This window comes from Diaporthe batatas (genome assembly GCF_019321695.1).
Source record: "Diaporthe batatas strain CRI 302-4 chromosome Unknown Contig00010, whole genome shotgun sequence".
Taxonomy (NCBI): domain Eukaryota; kingdom Fungi; phylum Ascomycota; class Sordariomycetes; order Diaporthales; family Diaporthaceae; genus Diaporthe; species Diaporthe batatas.
Genome location: NW_025408557.1, coordinates 739,657 through 757,814, shown reverse-complemented (window position 1 = coordinate 757,814; position 18,158 = coordinate 739,657). Strand labels below are relative to the sequence as shown.

Genomic DNA, 18,158 nt, shown 5'->3' with positions numbered 1-18,158 from the left:
GCCATACAGTCAGTGAGCTCAATTCGCCCGACCAAACTCGACATCTGGAACGACCAACTCTGAGGCAAGGGAGCCACGAGTCCAGAGAGAGGGGGACCGGGTAAAGACTGGGGGCGACCGGTGTGAAACCACCTCAACAACTTTTGCCCCGGTGGAAGGCAGCCTTTCCATGATCCTCGCCGAGAGAACCCTCAATCGAATCTCCCACCGATGAGTTGTGCAATTGGATAGCCACAGAAAGCAAAGATGGGCGGGCTATTCCTCCTCCTTGTCCTGAGTGTGAGCCGGCGCAACCCCTGACGTGCAGTGCCTTGGAACATGACAGCTGATAGCTAGCCCTCGCCCAGGTGGTGATGGCACTCGCCTCCTTCCTCGCCGGCGCACTCCCACTCTCGATGGCACTAAGCCAGTCACAACTACGCCTGATATCAAGCATAGGAGTCGGGATACTTGTTGGGACCTCCCTCATAGTCATAATACCGGAGGGCGTCGAGGCTGTCGCGTCCACCACCAAACCCGCCGCTGCGCCGCACGGCACCCGGTCGACGATTCTCAGCCAACGACATGTGCTCGAGCTCGCGATACCACGAGACATACCTGCTCTAGATGTGAGGGAGGCCGCACCGCTCGAGCTCGCGCCGCTGCTGCGCAGGGCCATGGAACAGCGGGACGATGCGCCTCCCCCAGAAGGCGAACCGGCCGCACCCCCGCCGAAAGAAGACGCGCCCCCAGAGCACGAGGAGTTCCCTACGTTCTACATCGGCCTCTCCCTGATGCTGGGCTTCATCCTCATGTTCCTCATCGACAGGATACCGCAGCACGCGACGGACGGGATGAGCTCGGCGCCGGCGACGAGGCACATCAGCCTGGACAACCTGGGCTCGGCGAGCGTCAACGGCGACGCCGAGGACGAGACGGAGGGGTTCCTGGGGTCGTTCGTGCCGACGCCCCGGCAGTCCAAGAGCCTGGCGACCACGACGGGCCTGGTGATACACGCGGCGGCGGACGGGATTGCGATGGGGGCGTCGGCGACGACGAGCGACATGAAGCTGGGCCTCATCATCTTCATCGCCATCATGATCCACAAGGCGCCCGCGGCGTTCGGCCTCACGTCCATCCTGCTCAAGCAGGGGCTGTCGAAGCGGGCCGCCCGGGGCCACCTCGTCGCCTTCAGCCTGGCGGCGCCTGTCGGCGCCCTGGGCACATATATCCTGGTGTCGCTGCTCGGCGGCGGCAACATGGACGGCCCGGCCGGGCAGTGGTGGACGGGCATGCTACTTTTATTTTCTGCCGGCACTTTCTTGTAAGTTTTCCCGTGATGAAACACTTCTCAAGACGCGACTAATGAGCCTCTGGCAGGTATGTCGCTATGCACGCGATGCAAGAAGATCCCTCGGCTCAAGTGCACGATCACCACTCAGCGATGAACGGTTATGCGGACAGCAGCACGCAGAGGAAGCCGAGCCGGCCACAGATGCGGGACACATTGGCGACCGTCGGCGGGATGCTATTGCCCCTACTGACCCAGTTCGGCCACCACCATTGAAGGAGTGGTCAAATATCGGTGTTTGAACTGTACTGTGTAGCTGGCGTATTGAATCTGTTTTCGAGTTCTAGACAATGTGATGGGATGGAACCGGGGCATGGCATAGCATTACAAGGAGTCTGGGGGCAATATCCTGCACCCGTCCAGTATCTTGACCATTTCAACACCAACAAGACCGTGATATGTGAGGGTGGCGACGGCCAACAAAAGAGTGAGTGACAAGGTCGCCCACCTCCAAGTGACTAGCCACCGCAACGACCGGATTGACAACACGCCGTCAGACCACATCATTGTAGGCGACCTGAGTCGTACGTACAGACGTGGTCTGCGCACTCACGTTTCGGTGTTATTCAACAGCAGTCACGCGTCTAGTCTAGACTTCTCGGCCAATTCCAAGGAGGCGTCCAATGTTTCGATCCCGCAGTCGTGCGACTTGGGCTTTTTTTTTTCTCGACTAGATTTGGGGGAGGGGGGTTGGGGGGTAGGTGGGGGGGTTTCTCCGTGGAGAAGGGACAGGAAGAGAAACCAAGTCGTGCAATTAACTCTCTCTTCTTTTCCCGTTTCAGCTAGAGGGGTTAAAAGATCGTCGACGCCACAACGAGGCGACGCAACGTCGGTGCGCGGACCGAGGCGGTCGGTCTGTTTGTAGTTTACTCGTTTTGTCCTCCTGACCGCCTGCAAGCTCTAGCCTCTGGAGCCGCAAGAGGCGACTTGGCTTCCCGACCTTTGTAAGGATAAATCTACGGAGTACTACATAGTAGGAATTGTCGGCTGTGTTGATGCCTACGTGCGTATTTTGGCCAACAAATGCTTGGTAATTGCTTTTGGGCCGGTGCGTGCGTGTGCTGGTTGAACGGATGTCGACTCTGCAAATTCGTCAGCCGCATGTGTCTAAGTGCTGACGGGCGAGGCCGCGGCCCATTCCCTAGGTACCCTTCGTTTCGGGTCGGTCCTCTCGAGACCCCACGGTTTGCAGCAGTTTGGTGTTGGTCGGCGCTCAAGGTCTTGGCTGTTTCCCTTGGGTAGCATGGCTCACGACTTGTCCTTCTCCCTTGGGCGGTATTTTCCTTTTGTGTTGTCATTCCCCCTCATTTGTACTCGCATGCGAAAATGTTGTGCCTATAGTTCCTGGTCCGTGCTGCTTATGGTGAGATGAGCATTTTTCCTTCAGATGTGCGGTGGTTGGCCAGCTGCGGCAGGTTTGATGCAATAACCTGACCGCTGCACGGCACAGAGGCGTGTGAGGGTCCACAGGGTGTGTCGCGCTGAATGAGGCTGAACTCTTTTTTCTCTTGTTGCCGCAAGCCAGCCAGCCAGCCTTCCGTCGCTCCCTTGGCCATCCCTGCGCCCATTCCTTCCCGCTGCTAATAAAGGGTGGGGGCGACCATTGGCAGCGTCTCGTCTGACAAGGGCGATTATTTCAAAATGACGAGATGCGATGGAAGTTCATGCATTGCGTCCCAGGTATTCTCGGCATAGCCTAACTTTTCAGGCGGTTGAACAAGCTTTTGCCTCGTCCGGAGCGTTGGAAGCATTGACAGTGATCTGATCGAGACCAGATTTTTGGTTGCCTCAGGATTGCGCATCATATAGTGCTGGGCTGAGCGTAGACCATAGAACTGCTGCACACGAGTTCTTCGGCGCACTTGGGCAGGCTCGTGTATCGTGGCCCCATCCGGCCATGTTGCTGACTGCATGCATGTAGGTCTAATAAGTGAGACGACACCCCTGTAGCCCCAGATGGTCCGGCACTTCAGCTTGTACGTCCCCGTCCACCGGACAAAGATAGGACTAAATGTGCGTGGCCCGGGTGCGTCCGTCTCTTCCACACTATCCCAAACAACGGCTCCTCGGGGGTATTGGTCGAGGCACGGGAAACACAGTGAAAAGGAAAAGGGGGGCGTTGTTATTTCATCCGACGTCTGAAAATTCTAATGGTGCCGCCCAGGCGCAAAATATGTCATAAATCCTGCGGGGTTACTCGAGGAAACATCGGACGTGAAGTTCGGGACGTTACATGTAGAGTGAGGTGGCCCTCGATTCGCAGCCAGGGTGACAAGTGTAAAGCAAAGTCGGCGACGGCATATAATGTAGGGAGCATGTAGGTGTGCGAGGGTTCGCGGACGTGTTCGACTGGCCCTGGCCAACGGTTCATGCCATGTCAGACGTTCACCAGAGCTACTGCTGGCCCGAGAGGTTGGACCACCAGCAGCCGTGGCACCAGTTAAAACGGCGATGTTGGCAGCTGAGCAGATGAGCAGCTGAGGTCTGAGATGGGCGCCATGTGCTGTGCGTGCATGGACAAATTCCCCGGTGCAGAGGTGCAGAGGTGCAGGTGGATCAGCAAATGATGATCCTGGAGCCATCCATCGGTCTCGCAAATCTGATGGGTCTGCCTGTGAATGCACAGGTTGACAGGGTGAGGCGGCCTTGCAGAAAACTGGCTCACACCGTCAGGGCAGGCGGGCAGGCGGGCAGGCGGGCAGGGCCCGTTTGAAGTTGCCCCTGACCGCCACGGGCTAAGAGGCACCTGGGCAGTTGGGAGGGTCCGTGGGCTGATGACAACCGCGTGCATCCAGACTGCCAGAGTCAATTTTGCTTCCCTGCACGCGGGCTGGCGGGCTGGCGGGATGCAGATCAGCAGTGGAAACAGAGGCGGGTGATGTTGGTGTGCTGATGTGGTGCCCGGGAACCAGAAGTGCTTGTGGGTGGCATCGAGAACGGAGAAGCGCCCCCAGCCTGCCCTGTCAGCCTGCCAGCCTGCCCAGCAGGCCAAGGTTTGGTACCGCACTCCATCTCCCATCGCTCTTGCCTCGATTAAGTCTAGAAGTACGGCATTTGGGCTGGAAACGGGAGGTGGTCTCGTCAGTGCCCAGGTGCTGCCGTCCTGGCAATGTTGACATAACCCTAAGCCTTGGGGACCAGAAACCAGAAGCGGGAGGGCCGTGGAAGAACAACCTTGAAAGTTGCATCGGATGGGCACCTCGAGATGGAGCAGCGTCATCGTGGCAGGGTGGACACCGGGGTTAGAAATGACTGGATTGACTGACGATGGGCCAACGAGCAGCGGGCTAGTAGTGTACGTACTACATACCTAGGTACCTGGGTAGACATTGAGAACGGCCGCCAGTCAACCTCGTCACCTCACTTGTTCAACGTGCCCTTGCGGCCCAGTTGTCTGTCAACTTACCTTACTCAACGTCCCACGCCATCTGAGGTCTTGCCCGTTTGAATAAGGCCCACGTTTCGCCTCGCCCTGTGGTATCCATACCCAAGAAAGCCTGACGTTGTGCTCGGGTGGTGCCGAGTCCTGTCGAGTGCAGCCGTACCGTCAGCCAACTGCTGGCCGGCACAAGTACTGTGGTGTAAATTTGGAACGCGCCTGAGCTCGGGTCCTGGAGGAACAAGGGCTTGGCCGTGGCCGCTGGCTCCTTCCTCGCTCTTCTCAGTCCTGCCTGCACCTGGCGCTGGCAGCCAAACACGGCACATTGTTACTGTGCTGTGTGGTAGTAGTAGCAGCAGCAGTAGCAGCAGTAGTAGTCCAAGTCTGTGTAGGGTACTTATCCCAGGTACCCCTACAGCCAGCCTTCCTTGGAAACAGGAAACGAGGAGTCGCCGGAAGGGACCCACCACTACATCTCTCTCGCTCTCTTCTCAGTTCCTGCAAGTCCCAGTCTCCCAGGTCCAGGTCCAGGTCCAGGTCTAGGTCCAGGGCCATCCATCGCCTTGACATCTTCGCCGTCCCCTTCAATCTGCGCAACCTCATGACAGCAGCAGTTTTGAACAACAACAGGGCGAGGAACCTGGGCCACATCAACACCTTTCTCTCCCACCAGAGAACTTCCGTCTCACCCTCACCCTCACCCTCACCCTCACTACTACTCACCTTCACGCCTCACTCCTCACTCGGCCATCAGATACCACCTGCATCCCGGTATTGACTCGGTCCCTTCCATTCATACGTCGCCACACCGCGGTCATCCAGTCTTTTCTCTCCTGCAGAGCCCTCGCCTCCTGGTGTGGTTCTGCACGTCTGATGTGCTGTGTACGACTCGTTCCCCTCCGACACATTACTTATTACTCCGCAGCGCTTCCGACAACTCTGCCTCGCCGCCGGCCTGGCCCTCACGCTTTAAGCCTCGCGCCTCCTCACCTCTCCTCCGCACCAGCAGCCGCCCGCTCAAACCCACCCACCCCTTGATTTGGACTCGCTCTCCCTCCTCCGCCCCCCGGGTTCAAAGCGTCAGCACCATCTTTCTGCCTCCTACTCCAGCCTCCCGCCTGGGTTTCGGCTCCCGTGTCAAAAGTATCTTTGCGCACTCAGACCCTCTTCTGCCGTCATTCTTTGCGGCTCCAAATCGACAGCACACGCCGGGCCTGCCTGCACTGTCGCTTGCTGGTTCCACTTGCGACGGAGCAGCACCGCCCATCATCCTGGCTAGCGCTGCCGCCATTCCCCTTGTTCCACATCATTAAAGCGTCCTGGCCTCCCAATTCCCGTCCCTTTTCCAACTGTACGTTCCAACCGCCTCCAAGGACCCGCCATTCCGATCGAGACCCGAGTCAACTTCGACCCCGTCCCGCCTGTCTGAATCTCGAGTCCCGAGACCGTGGTCTGCACCTGACAACGACGAGGCCACTCCTCGTCCCGCGCTTCTCTGATTGTTCCTCGGCCGCCGAGTCCTAGAGATAGGGTCCCGACAATATTATTGCGTTCAGGGACTCTTGTCACAATGGATGGCTATGGCCACCGCCCGCTCAGCTTTTCGGACAGAAGGGCGAGTCTGTACTCGAGTGAGGATGTCGTCATGGGTAACGGAAACCACACAATCAAGATCCCCCAGCCTAGACCGCCCAGGGGACCACCGACTCCCAGCATGAGCACGCCTGCCGCCGACTTCGACCAGACCCTGACCGGATCGCCGCCGCCGCCCCCTACACCTGCGGCATCGCCCGGCCCGACCAACGCTCAACCCGACTGGAGTGACGCCGCGGACGATGAGGATATCTTCCTGGCCCAGTGTCGACAACACTTTCAGACCTGCAGCGGCCCTCAACGAACACGCATCTTGGCGGACCTGTTGAACTTGTGTACAAGCCAGCAGCTGTCATTTGTCCACCAATTCGTCAGCCCATTGCTCAAGAAGGATCCTTTTACCAGTCTTCCTGATGAGTTATGTCTTAGGGTAGGTTCCGATCGCTGCTTTGCCCGATTTCTCTGCGTCTGATGTCAGCTGACCCAATGCAGATCCTGTCATTCATCGACGACCCCAAAGTCCTAGCGAGAGCTTCTCAGGTATCAAGGAGATGGCGAGACCTACTCAGCGATGACATGACTTGGAAGAATCTCTGTGTCAAACACGATTACGGCCGCCGTCTTTCCGAGGTTGGCACTACGGTACCCCTCTACGCATCTCGACCTGGAGCACAGCCTCTTGTCACGCTGGACACGCCCTTCTCAAATCACATGCACAGTTTCCCTGGAGCCCTGCCAACTGCGACTGGCATGTCGGCTTCCAGGAGCCTTGACGGCTCTGAGACGAGCTCCCGTCCCAAGCTGAGGACGTACAAGTCGCATTTCAAGCAGAGGTACTTGGTGGATGCGGCGTGGCGGACTGGTGGCAAGGCTACCACACGAGCTATCACCCAGGACGGTGGCGTCGTGACCAGCCTGCACCTGACGCCGCGATACATCATCGTGGCTCTGGATAATGCCAAGATCCACGTCTTCGACACTGAGGGCAATTCGCTGCGAGTGCTGCAGGGCCATGTGATGGGCGTCTGGGCTATGGTCCCATGGGAAGACATCCTGGTCAGCGGTGGCTGTGATCGAGATGTCCGGGTTTGGGACTTGAGCACTGGGTAAGAATAGCATGCATGCCTCTGCAAACTTTGGACGATTCGGCCTGCTGACTGCCTCAGAAACTGCGTGCACACCCTGAGGGGTCACACGTCCACTGTGCGTTGTCTTAAGATGTCTGACGCCAAAACCGCAATTTCCGGCTCGAGAGATACCACCCTTCGCGTCTGGAATATCGAGACTGGCGTCTGCCGCAACGTCCTTGTAGGTCATCAAGCTAGTGTTCGATGCTTGGAGATCAAGGGAGATATAGTGGTTTCAGGCAGTTACGATACTACCGCGAAGGTCTGGAGCATATCGGAGGGCAGATGTCTACACACGCTTCAAGGCCACTACAGCCAGATTTATGCTATTGCCTTTGACGGCGCAAGGGTGGCAACGGGCAGCCTGGACACGAGCGTGCGGATCTGGAACGCAAACACAGGGTGAGTCGATGCAAATTTACCGTCTTCGTCACATGTACACTGACACGAGAATACAGCGAGTGCCAGGCAGTCCTGCAAGGGCACACGTCCCTGGTGGGCCAGCTCCAGATGCGGGGAGATACCCTTGTCACCGGCGGCTCTGACGGCTCCGTCAGAGTCTGGTCCCTCTCGAAGTTCGTCCCAATTCACCGGCTGGCTGCGCACGATAACAGCGTGACAAGCTTGCAATTCGACGATACTCGTGTGGTTAGCGGTGGCAGTGATGGCCGTGTTAAGGTCTGGGACCTGAAAACGGGCCACCTCGTTCGCGAGCTGATTGCGCAAGGCGAGGCTGTGTGGCGCGTGGCTTTCGAGGATGAGAAATGCGTGGCCATGGCTCTCCGGAACAATCGAACCATCATGGAGGTCAGTGAAGAACCCAGAGCACCCCTGGTTGGAGTACACACTAATTCATATCGAATAGGTCTGGTCCTTTTCTCCTCCACCGGAAGATGATAGGCCGTTCGCGGTGAGGTCGCTCGAGGAACCGGACCGGCCCAAGAGCGCCTTGCCTTTGGACTACCGTCCGCCACAGTCCGCACTCCTTCACAGCCTGGGTCCGCGTGACAGTGGAGTCGAAGACATTGACATGAGAGACGCTGGCCCCTCAACCGCCCCCCTCCGGCAAGGCGGCACTTTCTTCCACGACTGAATCTGACCTTGGACCCGATGACCACTCTTCAACGCTGATACAACCCTTATCAGCGAGCCGAATGCATTTCCCTCTGTCGTTGGGTGGCACGCATTCTGATGCCTTATACTGGCCGAGCAGAGACCGTTAGAACCATCATTTATTACGGCATACATCGCATGGCCAGGTGGTCTGAACCTTATCCGCTGACACCATTGTTTGCATATGGGGTAGACATCGCATTTTTCTGGCTACAAAACTTTTATTGCTTCTAGTCCTGGCGCAACGCCGGGTGTTCATAGTCGATTTTTATCCGCATGGCTGGGGCGTTAACACTTGAGGCTGGCTGGGCGTTCGTTGCCTTGGTTGGTTTCAACATAATGGGAAATATGGAAACGGTTGGCAACCAGAGATGCGAGGTATTGTTTGAGTTTTGTCATGGAGTCACTGGAGGAATAGATGAGTTCATTTGCAGTAGCTTTTGTACGAAAAACAAATAGCACTTAGCTCAGAAGGCCCCTTGAAAATGCTCAAAGTGAGATGCGGCCTAGGATGATAGATCACTAAAGCAATGAATGAGTGGGCTGACTCTATGTACTCCGTGCCTAGACTGCAGTCCTGCCGGACTCTCAGCTCCCCAACGTTGAGCGCCAAGCTAGCGGGTTTGGAGGTCCGGTACAGGAGCTCTGACCAACGGCCCAATCTTCGGCGTCCGCAGGAGGCGCTAACCCCAAAAGGAGTGAGCTGTTTCCCGACAATGTTGAGAGAGAATAATTCTCGGACTTGGCCCATCTCGCGACAGCTCATCCCGCGACCACATCCACTCCCTTCCTCCCCCCTCCAAACCTGTCCCGACTGCCCATCGTCGTCGACAAGATGTTCTCCAGAGCTGCCAGGATACCACGAGCGGTGCCTCTGCGCACCGCCCGGCCTTCGATGCCCATCGTCGCAGCTCGCCGGTCCGTCACCACCAACGCTGCATCCGCCAGCGTTGACAAGACCGCAGTCCCCAAGGCAAGTCAATCCACAAGCCCGGCCCGGCCGGCATAATTCAGATCACCTCGACAGATGCGAGAGATTCCCTTACATCGGAACCCGGGTAATTGAAGCTAACAGGCATCCCTTATCAGTCCGACGACGAGCCATTCTCAGTAAACCTCAGCGATGAGAGCTTCGAGACATACGAGCTGGACCCACCTCCATACACCATCGATGTGACGAAGAAGGAGCTGAAGCAGATGTACTACGACATGGTTGTCACCCGGTATGCCGCCCCTTCCCGAGAAACACATTCGACGCAACGTCTCCGGACCAAGAAGCGCCGTGTAGCAGGGACTGACGGACTTGATCCTACAGACAGATGGAGATGGCCGCCGACCGATTGTACAAGGAGAAGAAGATTCGAGGTTTCTGCCACTTGTCGACAGGTCAAGAGGCCGTGGCCACCGGCATCGAGCACGCTATCACCAAGGAGGACGATGTCATCACCGCGTACCGTTGCCACGGCTATGCCCTGATGCGAGGCGCCTCCGTGCGATCCATCATTGGTGAGCTCTTGGGCAGACGCCAGGGTATCGCTTACGGAAAGGGTGGTTCCATGCACATGTTCGCCAAGAACTTCTACGGTGGAAACGGAATCGTCGGTGCCCAGGTCCCTGTTGGTGCCGGTCTCGCCTTTGCCCACAAGTACACTGGTCGCAAGAAGTCCTCCATCATCCTGTACGGTGATGGTGCCAGCAACCAGGGTCAGGTGTTTGAGGCTTTCAACATGGCCAAGCTGTGGAACCTGCCGGCGCTGTTCGGCTGCGAGAGTAAGCCTGTCTCGGAGAGAATGTTGACGAACAAACGCTAACAAGGATTCGACAGACAACAAGTACGGTATGGGTACGGCGGCAGCTCGCTCCTCCGCTCTGACGGACTACTACAAGCGTGGACAGTACATCCCTGGTCTTAAGGTCAATGGCATGGACGTCCTTGCCGTCAAGGCTGCCGTCAAGTACGGCAAGCAGTGGACCGACGCTGACAACGGCCCTCTGGTCCTCGAGTACGTCACCTACCGATACGGAGGTCACTCCATGTCCGACCCCGGCACCACCTACCGAACCCGTGAGGAGATCCAGCGCATGCGCAGCACCAACGACCCCATCTCCGGCCTGAAGAAGCACATCCTCGAGTGGAACGTCGCCTCCGAGGACGAGCTCAAGTCCATCGACAAGGACGCCCGCAACCACGTCAACGAGGAGGTCGCTATCGCCGAGGCTATGCCCGTCCCAGAGGCTACCCCTCAGATCCTGTACGAGGACATCTACGTCAGGGGCTCCGAGCCCCCATTCATCAGGGGTCGGGTTCCGGAGGAGAACTACTACTTCAACTAAGCCTAGAAGATAGGCTGAGCGGAAGTTGGGGGAGGCTGGTTCTGAGAGTATCATGATCACTGAAGGCGGTGCACCAGCCTATGTAGGGGTCGCGCATGTACAATATCCACACAACAACTTAGAGCACGGCGTGGCCTTTGATAGGAACCCTGGGAAAGCTTGCGTTATTGATGAGTTTGGTTGAAAATCCTAAGAGAATTTTAAAGGAGGTCACAGACTGGTCTTAATCGCCTTACATACTCATGCACACCGGTGTCAATGACTTGTGGGATGCGTTTCGTGCCGTTGACATGCTCCTAAGGGCGATCAGATGCAACATCTCCTGTTCGCCGTAGCGGACTACTTGCCTGAAATCCTGATGATTGGGGCGAACCCATTGGAATAGCATGAACAATTCGACCAGGTAATTGAGTCTAGAACATGTAGTGTACTTTCATACGACAATCAAGTCAAATGAGCGTCGTCGTGAAGTAGAGTGTTTGGTTTGATGAGACGGAGACAAAAAGACGGACGGTCGGCACGTGAGGGTCGCGTTCGCATTAGGATCTCGGCGCGTTACTCGAGCCAAAAAGGCGCGTCATTCTCACTAACACCCAAAGAGCTGCCGCCTTGTCCCTCCCCTCCCCCTTCTGCCTAGAATCGCCCCTTCCTCCCTGCAGATGCACTGCCTTCGCGACCCTGGGTCTCTTTTTAATCCTGCTGGAAAACTGAGATTCTTGATCAACTTCTCACAGACACGAAACTTGTCCTCTCTGCGTTCTTCCAAGCAACTCCTCTACCTCCCAACGCGATCTGCGCTACGCCGCCCGCTTCTCACAATGGCGCCCAAGCAAGCGACCCTGGGGTACGTCAAGCCGTCGCAAACGACCTTGGGGTGTGTGCACCATAGCCTCTAGGTTGCGACGCGGTTCATTATACATCATATGGGGTATCCCTCCAGGTCCAATGGCTGACCGTGTGCCTCCCGCACTTTAGCAAGTTCTTCGGCAAGTCCGACGGCTCCAAGCCAGCTCCTACACAGCAGACCAAGCTCTCGTTCGCGACGAAGGCGTCAGAAAAGCCAAAGAAGGCTGCTGCTGCCAAGAAAGAGGACGGCGGTGCTGATGAGGGCACGGAAGTCAAGACAGAGGCGGCGAGCCAGAGCAGCCCCACCAGTAGCAGCGCAAAGGAGAATTCAGAGCCAGCGCGAGGTCAGTGTCGCATGCGACAACAGCTTGATCTTAGCTGATGAAATGTGCATAGATTCAAAAAAGCGCGGCCGACCTGCGAAATCCTCGAAACCAGCAGCGAAGTTGCCCAATGAGAAGATCAAAGACGAAGATGAAGCACAAGATCTTGAGGAGGAGGATGATGCTCCTGCCGTAAAGCGGTCACGCAAGGGGCGGAAAGTGGTTGAAGATGACGAAGAGGACGAGGTCATGGAGGATGCGCCCTCGCCAAAGCCCAAGGCGAAAAAGGAGACGAAACCGGCCAAGGCAGCACCTCCAGCAGCTCGAAAGAAGAAAGAGCCAAGCCCCAAGCCTGAGCCGGCTGAGGAAGATGACGATGCAGCAACTGCCAGCGAGCCCGTGTCGGAAGCAGAACAGGAAGCAGAAGAAAGCGGAGAGGAGGAGAAGCCTGAGGTCGTCGAGAAAGCCCGCAAGAAGGTGCAAACCAAACTGGCGGCCAAGGCCAAGGATCCATATCCTGATTGGAAGCCGGGCGAGCCAGTACCCTATGCTGCGCTATGCCAGACCTTCTCCCTCGTTGAGCTCACCACCAAAAGGTTAGAGATCATGGCGCACTGCGCGCTGTTCCTGCGTCAAGTATTACGGCTTACCCCGGATGACTTGCTACCGACGGTGCTTTTGATGATCAACAAGCTGGCACCTGATTACGCAGGCATAGAGTTGGGAATTGGCGAGTCTCTGATCATGAAAGCTATCGGAGAGTCCACGGGGCGCAGTCTGCAGGTGATCAAGAACGACCAAAAGGAGATTGGTGACCTGGGACTGGTCGCGGTCAAGTCGAGGTCCACCCAGCCGACCATGTTCAAGCCCAAGCCTCTGACTATTCGTGGTGTCCACAAGGGCCTGATGGGCATTGCGACTGTGACAGGAAATGGTGCACAGGGCAGAAAGGTCGATGGAATCAAGAAGCTCCTCTCTGCGGCCGATTCCCAAGGCAAGGGCAAGGTTGACATAACCAAGGACAAGGGCGGTCCAAGTGAGGCGAAGTACATTATTCGCTTCTTGGAAGGCAAGCTACGGCTTGGTCTCGCCGAGAAGACCGTGCTGGTCTCACTTGCCCAGGCGATGATATGCCACGAGGCCGAGCAGAAGGGCAAGGTCCCCAGCACAACGGAGATGGAGAACGCGGAGTCCACGCTCAAGACCGTCTACAGTGAGCTGCCGAGCTACGACGTTATCATCCCAGCGATGCTGGAGCATGGCATCCTGAAGCTCCGCGAAAACTGCAAGCTGCGGCCTGGCGTCCCACTCAAGCCTATGTTGGCGAAGCCGACCAAGGCCATCACCGAAGTTCTGGATCGCTTCGAGGGACAGAACTTCACCTGCGAGTACAAGTACGATGGTGAACGCGCTCAGATACACTATGTAGCGAAGGACGCAAACCAGGAGCTAAGCGAGGCGACGTCTGGCTCGGTGCAGGCGGTCGGCGATGGCGTGGCGTCCATCTTCTCGAGGAACTCAGAAGACCTGTCCAAGAAGTACCCCGACATTCTCTCCAAGCTGCACACATGGGTCAAGGAGGACACCAAGAGCTTCGTGCTCGACTGCGAGACCGTGGCCTGGGACACCGTGGAGAAGAAGGTCCTCCCATTCCAGCAGCTGATGACGCGCAAGAAGAAGGACGTCAAGGTCGAGGACGTCAAGGTCAAGGTCTGCGTCTTCGCCTTCGACCTGCTGTACCTCAACGGCGAGGCCATCGTGGAGAAGTCGCTGCGAGAGCGCCGGGAGCTGCTGAGCACGGCGTTCAACCCCGTCGAGGGCGAGTTTGCCTTCGCGGTGCACATGAACGGAAAGGAGCTCGACGAGATCCAGCAGTTCCTGGACGAGAGTGTCAAGGCGTCATGCGAAGGCCTGATGGTCAAGATGCTCGACGGCGAGGAGAGTGGGTACGAGCCCAGCAAGCGCAGTCGCAACTGGCTCAAGGTAAGCCACTTCAATCTCCCATCTTGCTCCCCTGCCGCCGGCCCACATGCTAACGTGACACTTGAATCCAGATCAAGAAAGACTACCTCTCCGGCGTGGGCGACTCGCTCGATCTCGTCGTCCTGGGCGCATACTACGGCAAGGGCAAGCGCACATCCGTATACGGGGCCTTCCTCCTGGCATGCTACAGCCCGGCCTCAGACACCTACGAGACAGTGTGCAACATCGGCACCGGGTTCAGCGAGGCCGTCCTCGAGGAGCTGCACAAGTCCCTCTCCGACACGGTCATCGACCGGCCCAAGCCCTTTTACTCACACTCCTCGGGCGGCCAGCACCAGCCGGACGTGTGGCTCGAGCCCCGCCACGTGTGGGAGGTGCGCACCGCCGACCTGACGCTCAGCCCGCGCTACAAGGCCGGCATCAAGGAGGGCGTCGACCCCGCGGGCGAGAAGGGAATCTCCCTGCGGTTCCCGCGGTTCATCAAGGTCCGCGACGACAAGAAGCCTGACGAGGCGACCACGTCGCGCCAGGTTGCGGAGATGTACCGCAAGCAGGAGAGTGTCACCAAGAATAAGGGGCCGGCTGTGGATGATGACTTTGAGTATTAGGGTGGGGGGAAAGGGAGGGGAATGTCAGAGAAACGCCCTCGAGAACCGGAATGTCCGAAGTCAAGTGGTGGTTGAAGAGCTGGCTGGCTGTCTCGATTTGCTTTGCTACCTGCAAGATAAAGCCCAGCATGTTCTCTATTTACCCGGGGTTAATATTCCGACATTGACTCCATAGCATCCTCAACCAGGCGCTCATGCGCTGCTGTCGAACCGAACTCCAGACCGTATCAGCTGGGACCCACCCTCTGTGAACCAGAACGTGCATGTGTGTCTAGGTACATTCATCGCATCCGACGGAGTCTATATGAACAATCGCTAAAAGCCCATCTAAGTCCCTATGTGCGCCCGCCTCTCCCATACCGGTAATCCTACAATATAGAGCCAGTGTCGATCCCGGGGCTCGGCGCCTCGTCGACGGGGACGCTGCCCCTCTCCAGGAGGCCCCTGTGCTCGCCCTCGCCCTCCTCCCGCGTGATCCCCGTCTCGACGCCAACATTCCCCGAGAGCCCGCCGCGCCCACCACCACCGCCGCCGCCGCCGACGCCGCCGCCGGTCCGCCGCGTCTCCTCGGCGCCGTTGAGGACCTGCCAGACGTCCTTCTTGGTCAGCAGGCCCTGCAGCACGCCCCTGTCGCTGAAGAGCACGTAGCGCAGGCCGATCTTCTGGAAGTAGCTGACGGCGAGGTGGAGGCTGGCGCGCGAGGGCAGCGTGATGGGCGTCTGGTCGACCCAGGGCCGCAGGTCGAGCGTGGTGCGCGGGTCGGCGAGGGGCTGGTGGCTGAAGAAGGCCTCGGCGCCGGGGGGCAGGGACCTGGGCGGGCGGGACGCGCCGGCCAGGTTGTAGGCGAGCTCGGCGCGGGAGATGTAGCCCAGCAGGACGGCGTCGCGGGGGTCCGAGACGACGGGGAAGCCGCGGTAGGGCTGGGTCTCGAGGATGCTGCGCAGGGAGGCGATGGTGTGGCCCGTGGCGGTCAGGACGACCAGGTCCTCGATGCGGGTCATGACCTGGCCCGCGGGTATGTCCGGGATGGAGGCGACGTTCTCGTCGCTGTTGTCCAGGAAGGGGTACTCGTTGAAGTGGATCCACGACTCGTAGATGCCCCTGCGGCCGAAGGCGTCGCCGACCCACTTGGAGATCATGACGGCGATCATGATGGGCAACACGTACGTCAGGGCGCCCGTGAGCTCGAACATGATGACGACGATGGAGACGGTCATGCGCGTGACGCCGGCGAGGGTGGAGGCGGCGCCGATGATGGCGTAGGTGCCCGGGTTGATGCAGGGGATGTCGGGCTCGCACTGCTGGAAGGCGATGAAGCCCGGGTGGTTGTGCACCCAGATGTCCATGATGATGCCGATGGCGCGGCCCGACAGCGCGCCGATGGCCATGGACGGGAGGATGATGCCCGCAGGGATCTGCAGGCCGAAGGTGATGGCCGCGAGGAAGAAGCCGAGGACGGCGGCGAAGAGGAGCAGCACGATGGTGCCTGCCGTTGCTGCCCCCGTCTTGCAGAGGCCGAACTGGTCGTCCAGCAGCTTGGAGCACTCGGAGAAGAGGTTCGCGACGAGCTCTGATGACTGCGCGCGCATGTAGAGGTTGGGGTAGTTGATCACGGCCGTGAGCAGCGAGACGATGGCCACCTGGGTGACCGGCCCTGGGAGCCATTCCTTTGAGATGGCTCGTGCCTTTTTCCAGGAGGCGACCTTCATGTTAAGCTTGATGAACAGACCACCATAAATCCCCTGTCTGGTCGTCAGTGCGGTGAAACACGCAAGAACATCAAGGGAAGGAGGCTCACCCCTATAACGCCAAGGACAATGAAGGGGCCGACGGCTTCAAAGTTGTGCCACTCGGTGCTGTACTTGACATGATACAGGGCAGTTTCCCCCGTACGGAAAGGGTCCAGAGCTTTCAAGACAACAGCGGCAGTCATGGCGCAGACGAAGCTTTTCCACATCGTCTTGTCGGGGAAGTAATACGAGATTTGCTACAACAAGTCAACAGCTTCTTCTTTTAATCATATGGGACATTCGTTGAGTTGGTCATACCTCGAGACTGAAGAGCACACCGCCAATGGGGGCGCCAAAGGCCACAGAAATGCCCGATGCCGCCGCGGCAGAGAGCACCTCTCTTTTCCGAGCTGAAAAAAGTCAGATAATTGTCAGTTGGGCGCAGAAGGAACACACAGTACCTTCATTCTCATTGATGGCGGGGGAAAGCTTGATGAATAGATTCGAGCAGCAGCAGGCAACGTGGACCAGGGGGCCCTCCTTACCCAACCACATGCCGGAAGCCACAGCTAAACACTAAGCACATTGTCAGTTGCAGAACCAGCACACGGTGGGAAATGCAGCATACCAGCCCGAGGGACTTCGTAACCAAGGTCCATGTACCAAGAAAGCGCCGAATGACAAAACCTCCCAACACAGTCTTGATCTCGGGTATACCGCTGTGTCTTGCATAGACCGAGTACTCCTTTACCAAAATGCTGGCGCAAAGAGCAAAGAACACCTATAGATCGTCAGAAATACCTTCTTGGAGGGGCAGGAATGGGGCGCCGAACATACGGACAAGGAGACGAAAAAGAAATATTCTATGATCCATTTTCCCGCAGCTGATGATATGTGCAACGCAGCGGCCCACGGACGCCAGCCCATGCACTGCGCGCCCTCGTCGTAGCCCATGCAGCAAAAGTTCTTGTTCAGGTAGAAGGCACCGCCGTCCGTCGTGGAGCAGTAGCCGGCCTTGAGGTCGCCCAGCCAGTCCGAGACGACGTCGATGCCGGCGGCGAGGGACCCGACTAGCAGCCCCGTCAGGACGAGGATGATCCACTCCTGGCTCGCATCGAGAAGGCGCTGGGCGTACCCGACGAGGCCCACGGCGCTCGAGTTCAGCACCCTCAGCCGGGCCCTCTCCTTTGTGTACTCGAAGATCCAGTCGATGGCCGTCAGGTTCTCGTACCCCACGCGCTGGCCTGGGCCCTCGACGTGCCAGTCGAGAGGGGCGCCGTCCTTCGGGGTCGAGCCGGTCGTGGTGGTGCCGCCGCCTCTCCTCCTGGGCGAGGAGTGATATGTCTCTGGGTATGGGTCATCCTCAGCCTCGTCGTCCTGCAGCCTTGCCGTTCCCATATGTGAGCTGCCGTTTCCGCCCCTCTGGTCCCGCAGCGACCCCGCCAGGCTCGTGAGGATGCCCAGGCCGACCCCGGGGCGCTTCTGCTTGCGCTTGAAGGACATGGGCTCGGCGAGGTGGTCCTGGGTGAGGGGGTCATCGCCGAGGAGGTCGCTGTCGGCCGTGTCGGGCCGGCGGGCGTCGTTGTCCTCGTCTCGTGGTAGCGCATGGGTGCCGTGCCGGGGCGACTGGGAGGAGGACGACGACGAGGCCTCCCCGTTGGCGAGGCCGTCGTTCATGGTCGGGGGCGGCGTCTGCTTGTTTCGCGGTGAGGCGCGGGTGGGAATGCACTCATCTTCCGGTGCGACGACTCGTCGAGCTCGGGTCGCATTGGCTTTTTCGAGATTCCCTGGC

At 58.3% G+C, this 18,158-nt stretch overlaps 5 protein-coding genes across 5 annotated transcripts; 4 read left to right on the top strand and 1 right to left on the bottom strand.

Annotated features, from left to right (window-relative positions):
- Positions 1-246: 246 nt before the first annotated feature.
- Positions 247-1,546, top strand: KVR01_008382 (uncharacterized protein; the record flags this gene model as incomplete). The annotated part of the gene is made up of 3 exons (XM_044788077.1): positions 247-279; positions 348-1,303; positions 1,360-1,546. The coding sequence occupies 3 exons, from the start codon at positions 247-249 to the stop codon at positions 1,544-1,546; spliced, it is 1,176 nt and encodes a 391-aa protein (XP_044642149.1).
- Positions 1,547-5,077: 3,531 nt separating this feature from the next.
- KVR01_008804 (uncharacterized protein) lies at positions 5,078-9,106 on the top strand. The gene is made up of 5 exons (XM_044792249.1): positions 5,078-6,732; positions 6,795-7,408; positions 7,469-7,831; positions 7,888-8,236; positions 8,295-9,106. Exons 1-5 carry the CDS (start codon positions 6,280-6,282, stop codon positions 8,520-8,522), a joined length of 2,007 nt encoding a protein of 668 aa, XP_044642571.1. The 5' UTR covers positions 5,078-6,279; the 3' UTR covers positions 8,523-9,106.
- A 187-nt stretch (positions 9,107-9,293) lies between these two features.
- KVR01_008482 (pyruvate dehydrogenase (acetyl-transferring) subunit E1 alpha) lies at positions 9,294-11,314 on the top strand. The gene is made up of 4 exons (XM_044781525.1): positions 9,294-9,515; positions 9,632-9,765; positions 9,858-10,312; positions 10,368-11,314. The coding sequence occupies exons 1-4, from the start codon at positions 9,378-9,380 to the stop codon at positions 10,874-10,876; spliced, it is 1,236 nt and encodes a 411-aa protein (XP_044642249.1). The 5' UTR covers positions 9,294-9,377; the 3' UTR covers positions 10,877-11,314.
- Positions 11,315-11,535: 221 nt separating this feature from the next.
- KVR01_008709 (DNA ligase (ATP) CDC9) lies at positions 11,536-14,636 on the top strand (the record flags this gene model as incomplete). Its single annotated transcript, XM_044794902.1, has 4 exons — positions 11,536-11,720; positions 11,852-12,066; positions 12,119-14,028; positions 14,100-14,636. 4 exons carry the CDS (start codon positions 11,536-11,538, stop codon positions 14,634-14,636), a joined length of 2,847 nt encoding a protein of 948 aa, XP_044642476.1.
- A 368-nt stretch (positions 14,637-15,004) lies between these two features.
- Positions 15,005-18,043, bottom strand: KVR01_008403 (uncharacterized protein; the record flags this gene model as incomplete). The annotated part of the gene is made up of 6 exons (XM_044784673.1): positions 15,005-16,378; positions 16,435-16,623; positions 16,685-16,776; positions 16,828-16,942; positions 16,995-17,124; positions 17,298-18,043. The coding sequence occupies 6 exons, from the start codon at positions 18,041-18,043 to the stop codon at positions 15,005-15,007; spliced, it is 2,646 nt and encodes an 881-aa protein (XP_044642170.1).
- Between the last annotated feature and the right edge of the window lie 115 nt (positions 18,044-18,158).

Excerpts from the sequence above, each read along its gene's own strand:
- KVR01_008482 (XM_044781525.1), top strand. The coding sequence starts at position 9,378 with ATGTTCTCCAGAGCTGCCAGGATACCACGAGCGGTGCCTCTGCGCACC. Across the intron at positions 9,766-9,857 it reads TACGACATGGTTGTCACCCG|ACAGATGGAGATGGCCGCCG; the intron begins GTATGCCGCCCC and ends TTGATCCTACAG. Across the intron at positions 10,313-10,367 it reads GGCGCTGTTCGGCTGCGAGA|ACAACAAGTACGGTATGGGT; the intron begins GTAAGCCTGTCT and ends AGGATTCGACAG.
- KVR01_008804 (XM_044792249.1), top strand. The coding sequence starts at position 6,280 with ATGGATGGCTATGGCCACCGCCCGCTCAGCTTTTCGGACAGAAGGGCG. Across the intron at positions 6,733-6,794 it reads CTGATGAGTTATGTCTTAGG|ATCCTGTCATTCATCGACGA; the intron begins GTAGGTTCCGAT and ends GACCCAATGCAG. Across the intron at positions 8,237-8,294 it reads ACAATCGAACCATCATGGAG|GTCTGGTCCTTTTCTCCTCC; the intron begins GTCAGTGAAGAA and ends CATATCGAATAG.